Genomic DNA, 16,606 nt, shown 5'->3' with positions numbered 1-16,606 from the left:
GTGGCCATGGGCTCACGTAAAAGAAATGCTGTGTGTACAGAATGTAAGTTAAATACTGCTTTCAGTTAAATATTGAACTGTAGCACAGCAAGAAATTATCTCTCTTTTAAGCGTTTCCGTCTCAGCTTTCCAACTGTCTGTCTCCCCTGATGTGTCCCCTCTCAGCTTTCCTACTCTTGTCTCCCCTAAATGTCTCTCTCTCAGCTTTCCTATTGTCCTTCTCTCATGAACATCTCCTAATAATGTAATGCTCACCGACAAGAACCAAGCACAGATTTTCAAGAGAGCAGCAGATGTAAATAAAAACTTGCCAGTAACTTACTACTTGGAGGATCAACGTTGCTATTTGTGGATTATGTTCATATTTACATGTCGATTTCAGTCCTGGCATTCATTCAGGTGACTGATAAACAAGCATTTGAAATGTTTTGAACAGAAATGATATTGAAGTTTTCTGCCCTTCCTGAAAAACACAGACAGGGAAAAGAGCCAGGCTGAGGTCACATTTGAAGAGTGAGGAATTGTATTGTTTTATTCCCCATACTATTCCCCATTCCAGACTTTTTGCAGGGCAGTATTGGGAATCCTGTCACCTCTATCTGGCTGAATATGTCCTTCTCCAGCATTCTCCATCTACTACTACCCTCCCTGGGATTTCAACATGCTCCTACTGCGTAATACTCCCTTGGAGATCAACTTTGATCAATGCTGCTCGATACTTTAAGAGTGGTGGTCCAAACTAGGGGTATAACGATATAGTAACTGCATCGAAATATCGTTTTAATTTAAAAAAATCGAAGTATATTGAAATGAAAACAGCTAAAATCGAATCGTATTGTTTGATTTTGTATCGTATCGAATCGGTAGTGCAAATAATCGATTGTATCGATACTACCTACTTGAGCGTTTTTAAGAAGAAAAAATGAAAAAGAAGGGTTTAATTACTTTTCCTTTCCATATAGCTATTAGCTACACTGGTCTTTGATAAATGTGTGTAATCTCTGGGTTCATGTCATGGTGCAGGTTTGTCCATGCATGTTCAAATACAATGTCCATGTATTTGCCAGATAATCATGTGTTAACTTATTTATATCAATAATAATACATGTTTCCCTTAAAAACCTGCATCATACACACTTTTCACATAGATTTAATTTCTTTGCTAAATAGTTACTATATCAATTTTAAATCATTGAATCGAATCGTATCGTATCGCAATGAATGAACCAATATCATCCATGTGTCGTGATATGTATCGAATCGCTATAAAAATGTATCGTTACATGCCTAGTCCAAACCCATTCCACGTCACATCTGGGTGCGCACATGTTCACAAATGCATGTTGCACACAGACAGAGACACGCGTGTGCATGGATTTGAGCTCAGGCACGAATGTCCAAAGTGAACAATTGTACACACGCACATACACTTCAGACAACGAGTGTAGCGAATGTATCACATTGTATTAACTTTTCTGGCATTACCACTTGGCATCCTCATCCATCACTGCTACTAAGGATGGCAGTGCCAGCCCAGCAGGCTACTGGGCTCCTAGAAAACCCACCATGTGAAAGTGATACTTCACTTTGTTTTTTGTTTGTTTTCTCGTTGATTCACTCCATCAAAATTGTCTGCAGCGCAAAGCAGCGGTTGGCACTGATTTGATTATAGATATAATTCTGGCAGGCAGAGGAAAATGAATATACACAGGAACTCTGTATCACGGGTGTAACCTTTGGTAATCATTTTTAACTAGTCCATAAGTGGGAATGAGTGCACACTTTGAGTTTTACGTAGTGTACATAGTATACAGTATGCTTAGTTAATCCTTTGGAAAGGAGGCTGCTCATTTGATCATGGCTGTGTGTAACCACCCGGTCATTTACAACCTGGCGTCAAAGCCTGTCCAGTGTGCGTGCGAGTGCTGTGGATATCCAAAGTAGCCCTCAGCCTACTAAAAGGATGTCTCTGAGCTTGTAGATCTGCTATTTTCAGAGCGCAACATCCAAACGCAACCAAACATAAAATTACTTGTCTTTTAGTTCTACTGGATCTCTTCTCCATTAGTCCCTCCCAAAAAAATGTGTCCAGTTTTTATTTATGAAATTGTCAATATATTTAGTCTATGTTTAGTCATGATCGCATAGTTTTTATTTCATTTTCGTCTGTGAAAAATGTTAGTCAACAAACATTTTCCGCCATAGTTTTAATCTACTAAATCAACACTGGGACCGCTATATCAAACTCCTGTAGAACTTTGTAACACAAAATGTGGCTACACCGCCAACAAAGGAGACTATTGATTGTGCTGTAGTTAAATACAATTGTTGTAATGTGATGCTTTGTATGTGACTTTGTATGGTCCAGTGTGGCAGGAGATGCAGTCAGTCCTAAGATGTTTTCCTGTTTTTAAATATGGCCCCCTTTGAAAAAAGACAGGGATTTTGAAACTGTTTTGTGCCCAAGCACACCAATTTAAAAACATTGTAAGATCATAACGCACAAATAAATACTCATAGCAAAAACAGCATGTCTACAAAACAACTTGTGAATAGAAATGCATTTGCATGTTCTCCCCGTGTCTCCTAGGGTTGATACCCTCACAAAAACATGCAGTAATCCTGGTCTCAATAATGCCTCCCCCTGGCCAGCCGGGGCGCTTGATGGAGGGGAAAGGAACTGGTTGGAATAACGTGTTCCTTCCATGCGCTACGTCCATCCCGGGGAAAGACCCCCTGTCAGGTGAAAAGAAACAACTTGGACTACTCATGCATTGAAGGAAGCATGAGGTCAGTCTGTTGTCTCCCCAGGCACGGCAGAGGGAGAGCAGAGCCCAGGATTGCATAGGCAATTGGCACTGGGTGAAAATGGGTTGCAAAATCGGGGGATACAAATTATAAAAGAAAAAGAAAAAGAAATGCATTTGCAGGTTGGGATACCAATGCTATCCAATTAGAAGGGAGAACTCATAGGACAGAGGATAAAGTGAAATTCAAATTCAAAGTGATGACACAAAAATGAGAAGACATTGTTAAGTTAAGCTAATACAAGGCTACATTCTCCTAAAATAGAATCTTACGGATCACGAAATTAAGAAAGAAAAGCTTAATGGAAAACACTGGTTATAACTAAATCTTATCACATCCCAGAAAATACATCTGATCAAATACAGGTCCGCAGCCTGATGAATATTCTATAAACAGGTTTCCCACATATTTTCACCAATTAATTTCCAAAACTTTTCCAGAATATTTAACCCAATTCCCAGGACTATATAACAGCAATGCCCAAAGACAGGTAAGTGTATGCCAGTGGTTCTTAGGGGTGTGAAAGAATATTCTTTATTCGAATATTCGTTCGAATGTTAACAATAAAAGAATATTCGAAAGTAAAAAATTGAGCTTCGAATTAATTTATATTTAATTAAAACAAATCTACCGCACTTCTCGCGAGATTCTGGGCGCATGGAACGTTAAAAGGTGGCTGGTCTCGCAAGGCAGAAGTCTCCATTCGCTGCTGCAAAAGTGGGCTGATCTACAGGTCCACAATGCGTCGCTGATCCAATACGTTGTGGGCTTGTACATTAAGGGTGCCTATTTAGCAACACCGTCATACGGCGAAGAATAAACCTCCAGCTGCTTTTAACTTTCCCTTCACACTGTCACTGGCCGTTGTCCGCTCCGCAGGGAAGGCTCTCTCCTTTCCGACGGAGTGGAGAGATGCACTCGCCTCGCAGTTCACTGCACACTCAGTGCTTTTAAACTTAATACGTTGATTCAGAATGATTAACGAGTCAAGCTGAAACGTGCGACTCATTTGGTAGTGACGGGAAGCCGGACAACGAGACTTCTCCACCGAAAAACACAAAGCATGAATTTCTTCTCTCACGAGTCATTCTCCCCGCACGCAGCCACGGTAACGGTAAAACTCCGTCACACTCTTGTAGACTTCCTAATTTGGTTCAAACCAAAACATACTCCATTGGTGTGATTATAATTGCTCGTTTCATGTCGTGGCTGTTCCAACTCCATCACAGGCTGCTGCTGTGACTGTGACGCTTCGCAACGACGATGCGATGCTGCCAGGCACGTGCACACAGACATCAAACGGGGCTTGAGCCCCTGCCCTTTTAAGAGAGAATTGTCCACCAAAATGCCCTTTTAGAGATGTCAGCCCCTGCCTCTCTTAGCATTCTTTGCACGTCCCTGACCAACGCGGACCTGGCTGCACGACCGCGACTGTCTACAGTTTACAGTTTAGGCATTTAGCAGATGCTTTTAATCCAAAGCGATTTACAATAAGCAGATAACACAATATATAATATAAATATCACAATAATAAACAAGTTAATATGTCAGTACACCAACAGCAATATAACAATGCAAATGAAATAAATTAAAGAAAAAGGTTTCTTTAAAAAAAAAAAAAAAAAAAGATTAGAATAAACAGCTTCGAATTGCGAATGCTTCGAATTATTCGATATTTTCGAATATTCGAATTTATTCGAATCAACGGTGGATTTTCGGGCGAATATTCAAATGCTATTTTTGGCAAATTTTCACAGCCCTAGTGGTTCTCAACCTTTTCAGGCTGTGACCCCTGAAATAATCATATTTTAACTGGGGACCCGGCACCCTGACGAGCACTAAGAGTCGAGGAATTTTGTATAATACGTTTTTATTGTGAAAACAGCAGATCTACATGTAGATCGGCTATTTTCACAATTTCTGCCTCTAATATTTGACAATTTGACCAATGTTTAATTTGTCATTTCAGAGGTATTAACAAAATCAATAACCAAAGACAACACATAGCTATTTTTTCCAGGACCTTCCAGGACCCTTGATCAATTCCCAAACTTTTCCAGTACTGCAAAATATTTTTCTAATTTCAAAATATTTCCAGGAATTTCATGTTCCCAGTATAAAAAGGTGGTGGTACTTGACATCTAAAAGGATGGGAACCACTGCTAGACCCATCAATACCACCACAGCCAGTCAGCTTTTCTCCTTTCTCCCTCACAAGTGAACATTTAACTGCCACACTCCATTAGTGAATGTACATAGTGCCACGGGCACGTGCTCATTCACAGAGGCGGAAAGGAAAATACTTTCATTTCTTTATTCCCCCACCCCCCCTTCAGGCACGGAAGCGGTGTGCTCTTTAAAATAAATGAAATACAAATGGTGTTACGCTCCGACAAAATTATTGTTTCCGTGGAGGGTGGAGTGTGTGTGTGTGTGTGTGTGTGTGTGTGTGTGTGTGTGTGTGTGTGTGTGTGTGTGTGTGAGTGAGAGAGAGAGAGAGAGAGAGAGAGAGAGACAGAGAGACAGAGATATTTCCAATATGTCCAATGAAAAAATCTCTCTGACCCTCCAGGCCCCCTCCGATTTTTCTCTTGTTTTTTTAACGACCTAAATATACTTCACTGATTAGAGTCCCCGAGGGGTCTATCCTTGGCAGACTCCTTTTTTGAGCGGTGGTCACACCGTCTCCATAGCGTGGCCGTGTGTGTAGGTATGTTTGTTAGTGTGTTAGTTTGTTTGTATGTGGGTGGGTCTGTATGTAGCCTCAAGCCTGTGTAGTACCTTTTCTGACCTCACATGTTAAGGGAGGGGCGCTGTTGTCCAGGCCACACACACACACACACACACACACACACACACACACACACACACACACACACACACACACACACACACACACACACACACACACACACACACACACACACAGGGGGGGGGGAAACCACCGCTCAGTTCACACGGGTGTGATTTTACCTTCTACACCAAATCCCTTCATCGGAAAATTGGTCATCTAAAAAGCTCACGTGTTGCTTGTAGATCTGCCTTTTTTTTTTTACCGAAATGCAGCGCGTGATCACGTGACCGAGAAGTCTGTCTCCCTCATGCACATCAGTGTAACGCTGCTGCACAAATATGCATTTTTCTCTAATCTAACTTTTAAATCACCTTCATGTTTAAAACGCGGCCTTCTCTACCGGCCGTTACAAAAGCACTGTGGCCCGCGATTGTTGGAAAACTGTCCTGACTGAAAGAAAATACTATCGTGAAAATAAACAAGACATACTTGGATTACATTTACTCTGATTGCTTTTTTTGCCAGGACTTCAAAAGAAGGTAAAATGGCGGGTTGCCATGGGCACCTGCAGATTAATGTTGAATAATCCTGGGCACCCTATGTGTTAATTTATGCAATATCTAATAACGAGGCAGACTTTGACGCACAGTCAGCACTGCACACTGGTGGTGGGGCGGCATAGCTGAATAGCCAGAGAGCCTGCCTGGGGAACCACAGTCCCCAGTTAACCCAGGTACGATCCCAGGCCAGCTGGCTAGTAATGAGTTGAATATGACTGGTCGAAGTGTCCTTGAGCAAGACACCTAAATCGCTAGCTGCGCCGCGGCCCTTGTGGGTTGAGATCAGCTGGGTTGAACCGAAGCCGAATTACCCCTGCAGGAGCAATATTAACACGGGGGGAGCGTTATCAGTGGTGGACAGCAGAGGAAGTACTTTTACTATATATGTCACCGCTAGATCGAGAATCAGTTAGATCGAGAACCGGAGCGCTCGTCGTGCGGAGCGGGGCGGAACAAGCGGTCGCGACAACGTAGCGTCGGCAGGAATGATAGCGCCTCACCCCACGGAGGTTAGGGTTAGGGTTAGGCATAGTTTTACTGAGGTTAAGGTTAGGGTTAGGGTTAGAGTTAGGCATAGTAAGCTAATGGCTAAACACAGCTGAGCTAGGCTAGTAGATAAACAAAGAAAGAGGGGTCGCAAACGAGTGACGTCAGCGACTACACAAGTGAATGGCTAATGTCGCCATCTCATGGTCAATACTCAGAATTACACAGGTGCGCTAATAAGAGACTATCAAAGTGAATTGATCCAGGTGGTGTTAGGGGTGTGTGGTGAACTACAAAACGAGCGCTCTTACCACGATCTAACAGAGTTACCCAATCAAACTGTAACATATACACTTGACTTAAGTCATGAAATAAAGAAAAATAAAATCTCACGACAGTTGTTATGCCAAGTCCTAATCACAAACCGTGACGACGCATTGGGAGCTTGTAGATATTCTATTTTCACTGTTATCGCCATTTGTTGAAAATGTACAAATCTTTGACTCAAGTAACGTGGTTGAGTACTTTGTCCACTACTGCTTAGCACGCATCGTCTGCTCTTCCCCGGGGGAAGCTCCATCTCGTCAGTCGGTTGGGGAGGAGAATAAGGGGGTGGAGGAAGGTGAGAAAGGGAAAGGAGGTGGGGGGGACGCTGGCCCGCCAGCGGGGAGAAACATCAAATATGTTGCCGCACGCCTGGTGAGAAATGCAAGGGCATGGGGGACGCTACTGGAGTGAATCTTTATTAGGTGGCGGCCAGGTTTATGGAATACAGCGCTTGGCTTTGGGGAGTCAGTCAGTTCCTGACTGTGTGTGTGTGTGTATGTGCGTGCGTGCGTGCGTGCGTGCGTGCGTGCGTGCGTGCGTGCGTGCGTGCGTGCGTGCGAGAAAGAGAGAATAGATTTTCAGAGGCTGATCCCTCCTCATCTATTTCCCCTGTAGATTTGTGCTGCAGAAAAAAGGATTTGAGGCAGGTGTGATTGGATACTTTAGTGGAGGACGAGAGCTCTCGCCATGCGACACAACTCCTATGGAAGGACTTAACCACAATGACCCCGGAGTCCCATTTTTGGGGAAAATGTACAGCCAATGGCCAATACCACAATCACAATCGGCTATTTTAGCCATTTGTCGTATAACGAATTACAGGGATTACATGGTTAACTCTTTCTCAGCCTGAACGCACTATTACGCAATTTTGCGCAAGAGCCTCCCAGCCGACACGCACTTTTACGCACTTTTTTTTTTTTTTTTTTTTTGAAACTTCAAAGCCTTCCCCAACTTCTGACATTGTTTGGAGTGAACCACATCAAAGGAAAGCCTCAAATCACCAGCCCAAACACAAACCAGCTGTCTCAGATCAGAGAAAATCACATCACATTACCACAACAATCACCAGACACAAGAGCTGTGGGAACCGTCTTGGCATTCTAGCCGAGTGAGAGCAATTGAGATGGCTGATTGATAAAAAGAGAGAGAGAGAGAGAGAGAGACACTGAGAGACACTGTGTGTGTGTGTGTGTGTGTGTGTGTGTGTGTGTGTGTGTGTGTGTGTGTGTGTGTGTGTGTGTGTGTGTGTGTGTGTGTGTGTGTGTGTGTGTGTGTGTTTGAGGAGAGGAAAAAAGAGAAAGAGCTAGTATTTTTTTTTTTCAACTTCACCAGCCCAAACACAACAAACTGTCTCAGATCACAGAAAAACACATCATAATTATATTTACCTTTTGTATAGTCCATCCATAGTTTGTAGTAGTAACAGACAGTAGTAAAAGTAAGAACCATGACGATCCAGTAAAACTTTTTGTAACGGCTGTAGAAGTATAGTCCTCAGTAGTATACTAAAGCACTAAACTAAACCCCCCCCCCCCAAACACATGGCTGATCCTTGCCGTGAAAGCCGTACATCCAGCAATCCCAGGCCTGGGGAGGACGGTAACACAAGGTAACACAAGCTGATTGGCCACACAATGGTAACCATGGTGATTTTAGTCATTCCAGGGCCCAGGACGAGAGAGAGAGTGTAGCAGACTCTCTATGTCTCTCGACCACTCGCTCTGCCACACCTCTCTCTCTCTCTTGCTCTAATTTCCCTCTCTCTCTTTCTTAGTAAGCGGTCTTTCACTCCCCGTGTCTCTATGTCTCTCGACCACTTGCTCTGCTACACCTCTCTCTCTCTCTCTTGCTCTAATTTCCCTCTCTCTCTCTCAGTAAGCAATCTTTCACTCCCCGTGTCTCTATGTCTCTCGACCACTCTCTCTCTCTCTCTCTCTCTCTCTTTTTTTTCCCCAACAGCTGACATTGTTTGAGGTGATCATCACAGTAAAGTCTCAAATCACCAGCCCAAACACAACAAACTGTCTCAGATCACAGAAAAACACATCATAATTATATTTACCTTTTGTATAGTCCATCCATAGTTTGTAGTAGTAACAGACAGTAGTAAAAGTAAGATCCAGTGTTGTTGTTGGTAGTGTGAGCCAGGTCTCACAAGCCAAGCTAAAAGAGAGGCGTCAATTGGGTATGGCAAGCTATGGCAGCTCACATACCTTGGCTACAGGGGGAATATAATAAAATGTACTGTAATCGTGCCTGTTGGAAAGGTATGGCAACATGACTGGTGTCTTGCACGCCGGGCCTCGCGCGCGTGAAAGACAGCTTTTTTTTTTTTTTTTTTGCCATACCTTTTTTTTGCCATACCTTTTTTTTTCGCTGAGCTAAACGCCCTGCTCGATCGGCCGTGGTCCGCGGACCACCGCCGATCGAGCAGGGCGTTTAGCTCAGCGGCGTCAGTTCAGAAAAAGCTAAGGTTGACGCTGGAATGTCTTTACAAGATTAGGAGCATATGTATCACTGACGCTTGGATTCAGCCGTCCTGGGCCCTGGAATGACTAAAATCACCATGGTTACCATTGTGTGGCCAATCAGCTTGTGTTACCTTGTGTTACCATGGTGATTTGGTACATGACCGTCCTCCCCAGGCCTGGGATTGCTGGATGGACGGCATTCACGTAGCAGCAGCCATGTGTATGGTGGGGGGGGTTTAGTTTAGTGCTTTACTATACTACTGAGGACTTGCTGGATGGACGGCAATCTCTCACCGTGTCTATATGTCTCTCTACCTCTCGCGGAAAAAAAAGGGAGAGAGAGTGTGTAGCAGACTCTCTATGTCTCTCGACCCACTCGCTCTGTTACACTGCTCTCTCTCTCTTGCTCTAATTTCTCTCTCTCTCTCTCTAACCTTACAGCCGTGATACAAGAGAGAAAGTTGGGGAGAGAGAGATTGATTGATTGATTGATTGATTGATTGATTGATTGATTGATTGATTGAAGACTTTATTAGAAGTTTGCATAGGAAAAGGTACAGTTTCATTCACTGGTACAAGGTCTACTAAAAGGAGATCCATGAAAATACTAGGCTTATTTCCATAGTAAACCATATATCTCATATAACATTGAATGACAGACAAATAGAACACAGTACTATGCAGTAGATATGTAAAGAAAAACAAAAAAGAAAACAGTAAGAGTGCACGTGTGCGTGCGCATGCCCATGTTCGCGTGCACATGCATGTTGCACGTTGCAGAGGGGGGGGGGGGGGGGAGAGAGAGAGAGAGAGAGAGAGAGAGAGAGAGAGAGAGAGAGAGAGAGAGAGAGAGAGACAGTGACACAACGTAAACACATGCACGTTGCGTGCTGTTTATTGATGTAAACTCAAGACATGCATCAGACTGCATTCTGAGATAGACAGCGCCGCCGTGTGGATGACAGGCGTGCCTGCATCCACTGCTATCAGTATGGACCAGAGCCCTTATAGGTCTATTGTCCACATAACTTGAGGGATTGAGCTGAAATGTGCCTTTATACTTGAAAAGTCTGTAAAACACGTATTTGTTTACCCATTTGTTTGAAAACATACTGCCTGATGCATCATTGAAGCCAAAAATAGAAGGCTGAAAAGAGTTATGTTTGATAGCATCCTTTCGAAAACATGTATTCAGAAAGCTGTTTTGGTGATTACATCGCCTACAAACAGCCCTATTTCTAAACAATAGAAAATGATAGCAACTTACTACTTGGCGGATTTGTAAAGAGGGCGAATTGATCTTTCCATACGTATATGGAAGTTGGTATATTCACAGTAGAATGAATAGATATTCTATTTATTATACTAAAAAGTCGTTTATCTCAAAATGTCTATGCAAAAAGGCTGTTTTGATAGCAAAACAATCTTTATAAAGTTGCCATTTACTAGACTATAGAACAAGATACAGATTTTCTAGTTTGATGTATCGGAAAGAGCGCGAGCAGGCCTTTCCAGTCATATGGGTGTGGTGTGCAATACACTCTACAGACGATGCGTAATCGTCCCCCAAAATGAGTGAAAAATCCGGCAGTAGAGACTTAGAGCCAGATTTAAGGGGGCTGAGAAAGAGTTAATAGCCAGGTGTAGGTCTGGCCCAACTATCGTTTTTATCGTGATCACCATGTTGGCTTGTGCGAGGACATTTTCGTCACTTCTGTCACAAATATTGCTCACTGGTCTGGCATTTGGGAAAGCTGCTTTCCACACCGCGAACATACATACTGTACACGTTGTAAAGTTTACATTGTTTTTTGCCCCAAATTTTGGCCAGTAGGTAGTCTGTTGCACCACATTTAGTTACCTATCGAATTATGTTACCTGGCCCACATTTTTGGCCACTGGGCGGCCTGTTGCATTTTGGCCCCTAGCAATATGATATGATATGCAAGCTGTGATAACGACCTTGCTATTTTTGAGGAAAAAAAAACGTGAAAATGTGTGCAAGTCTTTGAATATCCTTGACCCGATCTTTGACCCGACTTCTAAATCCTTCCTCTAAATCAGTGGTTCTCAAACCTTTTCTTGTCAAGGACCCCCAAAATTACATTTATTTGGCCGCGGACTCCCATCTCAAAATATGTTGTTCCAGGTACCCCCCAGAAGCAAATATTTGAGTTACAAAAGTTTGCTTTGAAAAATATATATTGAAAAGTATTTTGCCAAGGCTTTTCTTTGTCCCAGTCGACCCTGCTATAAGATATATTGTATATGACATGATAATCTAAATGGACAATCTGACTCAGTATTAATTATAAAGGAGCCGACATCATTAGTTGTAGGTTATACCTGATGTAATGACAGCTAGCAAATACAAGTCACTGAAGTCATTCCCGAGGGTGAGACTGATTGCAGCACACATCATCTTCTAATGGCTTTGATTGTCTGTCAGTGTTTGTCATTCATAAAATTGTTCTGCAAGTGATCCAAACAAGTTCTCTGTTGTTCCAAATATGTGTACCATTTGTCAATTAATATCATGTAGGTATATATATATTGTATTTTAAGCTTGTTCTACTCCCTTCTTCCCAACCACTTAACATTTTAAGGTGGTATATGAGGGAATAAATAACCCAAACTTTGTTTATACTGATATGCCTGTTTTTTTTTTTATCAAGTCAAAAAAAATTAAACAAATACATGATCAATACACGCATGTACACTACACAATGTACACTCAAAGGTAATGGGGGCAGCTGGGAGGAGGCCTGGAAGTGTAGGAGGGGGCTTTCATGTAGGAAAGAGCCAAACGTCTGAAAGGTGCTTTTTTTCTTTTCTTTCGATCCTGGGCTCCACCAGAGTCAGTGTCCTTGAGAAAGACGCTGAACCCCTAATTCCTCCCGATGTGCCATCTGCCATCTGTGTATGAATGTGTGTGTGTGAACAGGTGAATGTATTGCTCAATCTATGTAAAGCGCTTTGGATAAAAGTGCTATATAAATGCACCAACTTTAACACTTCCACCCTGCCACTCGGTGGTGCTATTGTGGATGTTAGCTCACTGGCATCTGTTAGACAGACTACAGAGCATTTGCTAATTGGTATAATTTGTGAAACCTGTGGAATTAGTTTTGCAAACCTGTATTCAAATTGAGTGTGTGTAAATACCTTTTTAGTTTCACTCAATTATTCATGAAAACCTGGATGATTATCCCTGAACCTGCAGTCTTTGAGGGTTTGTGAATACGAGTTTAACTCTTGGATATGTGTATGCTACAGCTACGCATACATAGAGGCCAAGACAGGGCCACAATCTCTTAAAGTACATAGCCCAATGTCTTATCCAACATGCATTCTGCGCACTACTGAAGACATCTCCCTAAATAATATATGGGACATACGTCCCATATCCCTGACCAAGACTTTGATATGTGGCACTACTACATGCACCTGAGAAGAACCACTGAGCAACTTGTGGATGACACGGAGGCCAGGAAGGCAGGGACCTCGACTGCGGTCTCAGAAGGGCCGGACGTAACACATTGGATATTGTGGACAAACAACCTATCCATTACCGGGAGATATTGAACGATTTGAACTCTGTGGAGAGTAACAGAGTATGACCCTCAGCCCAGCCAACAGCCTTTCGGACACGGTTGGCCACTGACCCCACGCTTTCTCTGGAGTGTGTGACCCTCAGCCCAGCAGTAGCCTTTCGGACACTGTTGACATTGGCTGCCCTGTCGATTGTTCAAGCACAATGGAGAGACGGGTTGAGATATATCGATTGCACTGCCTGAAGTAGGACGACAGCGATGGGAGAATAACCTGACCCACCCTCAGGAGATAAGAATGTCTGACGTGTCACGCAACTGTAGACAACGCACACACTAGCAGCTACTGCCCACTGGCGCAAGCCGACAGAAGACAGATGCTGGACACCTACATATGGGTTCTGGGACATTCATACTTGTCAGTTTGAGGAGTGAGAAGAAGTGAATGGTCCTCACTCACCAAAGGACACGCAAGATTGTGCAATGTTTAAAACAGACAAGCAATGTTACAGCATATGTTCTCATTCATGTTCTCATAATATCTCAGTTATGTTTACTATTATGTTCAAACCTTTAAAACTCTGCTTGAGAAAACAGGTTGTTTTTGTTCACATTATTGTGACATCCTTGTTTAGCTATTATGTTCTACGTTTTATAGATATACTGTATGTTCTGAGACAATCCATGTTCTGTTCTTGAGAGAATGTAGAGGAAGGGCGAGCTGCCAGACATGTATAATGATGTGCTTAGGTTAAAGTGCAGAGATGTCGGTCACAAACACTGCAAAAGTTGACCCCGTCTGTGTGAGGAGTTAATGGTTTAAGTGGTTTTATGTAGTTGAGGATGTGTGAATGTTAACGAGCTACCGACCAAAAAAGAAACCAAAAACTAAAAACTGAATTAAACGTTGAAGATGCATCCTCTCCAGTCCTCAGAGTGAGCGACATTTTATTATCCTGGCTGTCAAAATGGCAAGAACCCTTTCGTCACTTTTTCCCTGTTTCTTTACGCTGGAGGCGACAGACGATGATTTTGTTGTTGTGTCGCTGCGATCTGAGAAAAAACAACAACCTTGGATTTCAGATGAGTGACGGTTACAAAGCAGAGGATGGGATGATGTCAACATCTTTCTGCGACAGGCTCATCTTCATTTGTCACTAAGCTTTCAGGTGTGTGTTGTAACCACCATCCTCTTCGTTTCAGAGCAATCCTTAACTTTATTCCATACTAAAAGAAGTAAGGAGTCTGTGCTGGAGAACTGGTGATTTAATAAACAAAAATATATTCCACAAAATCACTTGAACATGAACAGCCAGGGTTCTATCTTCAGTATCACCCGTAAACAAAAAGTATCACTTCTCTGTCTGTTACTGTATCATGCGTGGCCACGCTTCTTTCTACCTGAACATGAAATAACAGCAGCACCAAGTGCATCCCATAATACACCTCTGCAGCCCGCCAACTACTTAAAAGGCATATTTAAAGGCACATACCCCTGGCCCAGTGTATATAGCATAGGGCAGGGGTCTTCAACAGGGGGTCTGGGACCCCTAGGGGGTCCTCAGAGTTACTACAGGGGGTCCTCCAACTCTTTGTGTGATAGAAAAGTTTTTTCTTATTTTTTTATATTAACCACTTGAACCCTAGTGTCCTTATTCTGAGAACTTTAGCCAAAAATAGCAGATCTACAAGCTCCCAACGCCTCACGCTGCGAGGCGTTGTGAGCTTGTAGATCGGCTATTTTTGGCAAAGAGCTTTGGTGTAGAGGGGAAAAAGAGCAGACTAAGTACAGAGTGAAAGTGTTCAAAGGGTTCAAGTGGTTAAATATCTGAAAACACAAATCGACATGAATCCAAAATACAGTAATGATCGATCGTGCTGTCTAACAATGAAACTATATGGAATCTATGAAAAGGTTGTTGGGGTCCCTCCCTGCTTCATCTCTCTCTCAGCTAAACGTTGAAGACCCCTGGCATAGGGTTACAGTGTGGGTGTGTGTGTGTGTGCGTGCGAGCGTGTCGCAAGGTTCACTACGTTTGTGTGTGTAGAAAATAGGGCAGACGTGCTTAAAACAGTGTGGGTGTGTGTGTGTGTGTGTGTGTGTGTGTGTGTGTGTGTGTGTGTGTGTGTGCGAGCGTGTCGCAAGGTTCACTACGTTTGCGCGTGTAGAAAATAGGGCAGACATGCTTAAAGGGCTGTGCCTGCAATGTTGCTGCACATATTGACGATACTCTGTAGTTTAGTTTCCGAGGGCAAGTGACCTTCACTTCTTGCTCGTCTTTCCTCTCGCTGTCTCTCTGCTCCTCGCTCTCCCTCCCCACCCCTTGCCGTCTTCTCCCCAGTGCAGAAGCACTAGTCCAGCAGCCATCACTCACACTAGTACCCTGAGGCCACAAACTGCTGGAAAAGTTTTGTGCACGCACACACACACACACACTGACTGGTGCACTAAGTAAGTTACCATCATACACAACATACTCATTCAAGCACACTCACACTGTGTGTGCGCGCGCACACACACACACACACACACACACACACACACACACACACACACACACACACACACACACACACATAGCTGGCCTGCCTTGCGGCCTCATCTGCGGACCACTTACACTCAGGTCTGACCCTACAAAAGTGCTGAATCCTAAGTTAATCAAACCACTTCACCCGGCCCAAACCACACACACACACACACACACACACACACACACACACAAACCTTTCTTTAATGATGCTTTATCTGCAGCACATTAGCTAGTGTGTGGTAATTAATGGGAAAGTCATGGCGTTCAAGAAGCCACTCTTCTCTCAGCAGACTAGGAGCTGTAAACCGCAACAATGGCTTAATGAGTAAACACAGCGCCCTTCATGAATAAATTATTTGTGCTTCGCAATTCATTTTCTCCCTATTGAAGTTTTACAAAGGGGGGGAAAAACAAACCATCAACAGCCTTTACTGGTTGCCATTAATCAAACAAGGAAGGAATTTGGGAGGAAGAACATGACTGAGTGCATGTGTGCGTGTGTGCGCTACAGTAGGCCTATGTATGTGCGTGTGTATGTATTGTATGCACATTGCACTCCTTTGTCTTTGTTTGTTAATATTGGGCTATAATTAAATCTGACTTGACTTTCAAGTAATTCCCACCATCATTATCCTCATCATGCGGCATCTGAAAATCGGGGCGTGCGAGTGTGCGTGCGTGCGTGCGTGCGTGCGCGTGTCTTCAACTTACCGACAGGAGCTTCCACGTGATTGGCCGAACCTGTCGTGGGATGCCTGACCAGCTCAGTTTCCGTAGTTCCTCTGCAAAGGACACAAAACACAAAAACAATATAAATAAATAAAGGGTGAAGTGACAATTTTGTGACAATAGTTTTTTTTTTAATATATTGTGCTGATCAGAGTAATGGTCACAGAGATATAGCCATTTAACATAATCACTGCTGTAACACTTGCAACTGGATTAATGCCCCATCTGTGTGCAATTTAGTGTTTTTGGTGTGGATTGGAGAAGTCCCTAGATATGCCGCTAGATGGATAAACAACACTACAGTCTGTTTGGTGGACACCAATACGCAAGATATAATTAGTACCAA

At 43.2% G+C, this 16,606-nt stretch overlaps 1 protein-coding gene across 2 annotated transcripts in view; it reads right to left on the bottom strand.

The window, feature by feature from the left end:
* Nucleotides 1–16,606, bottom strand: part of tbc1d22a (TBC1 domain family, member 22a) — a 175,038-nt gene that overhangs the window by 122,497 nt on the left and 35,935 nt on the right. For both annotated transcript variants that reach the window (XM_080754694.1, XM_080754695.1), the window contains exon 6: nt 16,243–16,313. In XM_080754694.1, coding sequence (XP_080610820.1) covers nt 16,243–16,313 — 71 coding nt within the window. The remainder of the gene's footprint in view (nt 1–16,242; nt 16,314–16,606) is intronic.

The sequence above is a fragment of the Nannobrachium achirus genome (assembly GCF_963921795.1).
Source record: "Nannobrachium achirus genome assembly, chromosome: 23".
Lineage (NCBI taxonomy): Eukaryota > Metazoa > Chordata > Actinopteri > Myctophiformes > Myctophidae > Nannobrachium > Nannobrachium achirus.
Note: the sequence above shows the minus strand (reverse complement) of the source record. Positions and strands in the feature narration are given on the sequence as shown.